General features: G+C 44.2%; 1 protein-coding gene across 1 annotated transcript in view; it reads left to right on the forward strand.

The window, feature by feature from the left end:
* Positions 1–1,243, forward strand: part of LOC101859411 (chitotriosidase-1) — a gene marked incomplete at both ends in the record, with an annotated part of 14,705 nt that continues 13,462 nt past the window's right edge. The window contains 2 exon segments of the mRNA XM_013083012.1: positions 1–241; positions 895–1,087. Coding sequence (XP_012938466.1) covers positions 1–241; positions 895–1,087 — 434 coding nt within the window.

Raw genomic sequence — 1,243 nt, forward strand, 5'->3', positions numbered from 1 at the left:
GGTAGTGGAGGGGGAGGATCAACAGGCACCGGCAACGGAGGGGGCGGGTCTACTGGTTCAGGAGGAAACAATGATGGTGGAACTACAAATGGGGGCGGGGACAACACAGGCGGGGGAGGCGGATCCACAACAGGAGGTGGGAGTGGCAACAACGGAGGAGGCACCACTGGTGGTGGAGGATCAACAGGGGGGACGGCGAAGATCCCGGGCGTGCCAATCTTTTCTCCTAGAGCTCCAAATGGTAATAATTAAGCGACTATTATAGGTTTCTTTTTTTCTGTCTTTCTGTCTTTCTTTCTTTCTTTCTTTCTTTTTTTTCTTTTCTTTTCGTTCTTTCCTTTTTATTCCCTTCTTTTCGTTCTTTCTGTCTTTCTTTTTTACTTTCTTTCTTTCTTTCTTTCTTTTCCTGTTTTCTTTCTTCTTTCTTTCTTTCTCTCTTTCTTCCTTTCTTTCTTTCTTTCTTCCTTTCTTTCTTCCTTTCTTTCTATCTTTCTCTCTTTCTTCATAGTTGCTGTCCGTCCAATGCATTATACGTCCCTCCAACAACAAGATTTTTGCCACTTTAAAAAAACGCAACTTCCGCATCATGCCATCAGCAGTTTTCATGTACATGTCGTAATCGTTTTCTACCTCATAAATCACTCAATCATTCCATCCACCAATCGATCAATAAAAGGGTTAATTTATCAATAAATCAATCAACCTGTTTTTGACAAGCATTAAATCAATTTGTCTCTTTGTCTGCCAATCTTTAACCATCCACGGCATCCCCCTGTCCCAAGCTCTCCGGCTGGCGACAGAGAGAAGTCTCTTTCTTCCCGCAACACCCAAAAGGGTATAAGCGGCGGATAAAAGTAAAGTAAAGTACGTCTGTGAATCTTTTCCACTTTTCAGACACCTGCAAACGTGTCGTATGTTACTATACCAACTGGGCTCAGTACCGGCCTGGTATCGGCCAGTATTTCCCGGAAAATATCAACGCCAGCCACTGCACTCACATCGTATACGCCTTCGCAAAGCTCGACAGTCAGAACCGACTGATGCCCTACGAATGGAACGATGATAGCACAGAATGGAAGAAGGGAATGTAAGTGTCTGTCTGTCTGTCTGTCTGTCTTCCTGTCTGTCTGACAGCCCGTCTGTCTGTCTGTCTGTCTGTCTGTCTGTCTGTCTGTCTGTATGTATGTATATATGTATGTATGTCTTCCAGTCTGTCTTTCTGTCTGCCTGTCTTTCTGTCTGC

Source organism: Aplysia californica, unplaced genomic scaffold (assembly GCF_000002075.1).
Source record: "Aplysia californica isolate F4 #8 unplaced genomic scaffold, AplCal3.0 scaffold00205, whole genome shotgun sequence".
NCBI lineage: Eukaryota > Metazoa > Mollusca > Gastropoda > Aplysiida > Aplysiidae > Aplysia > Aplysia californica.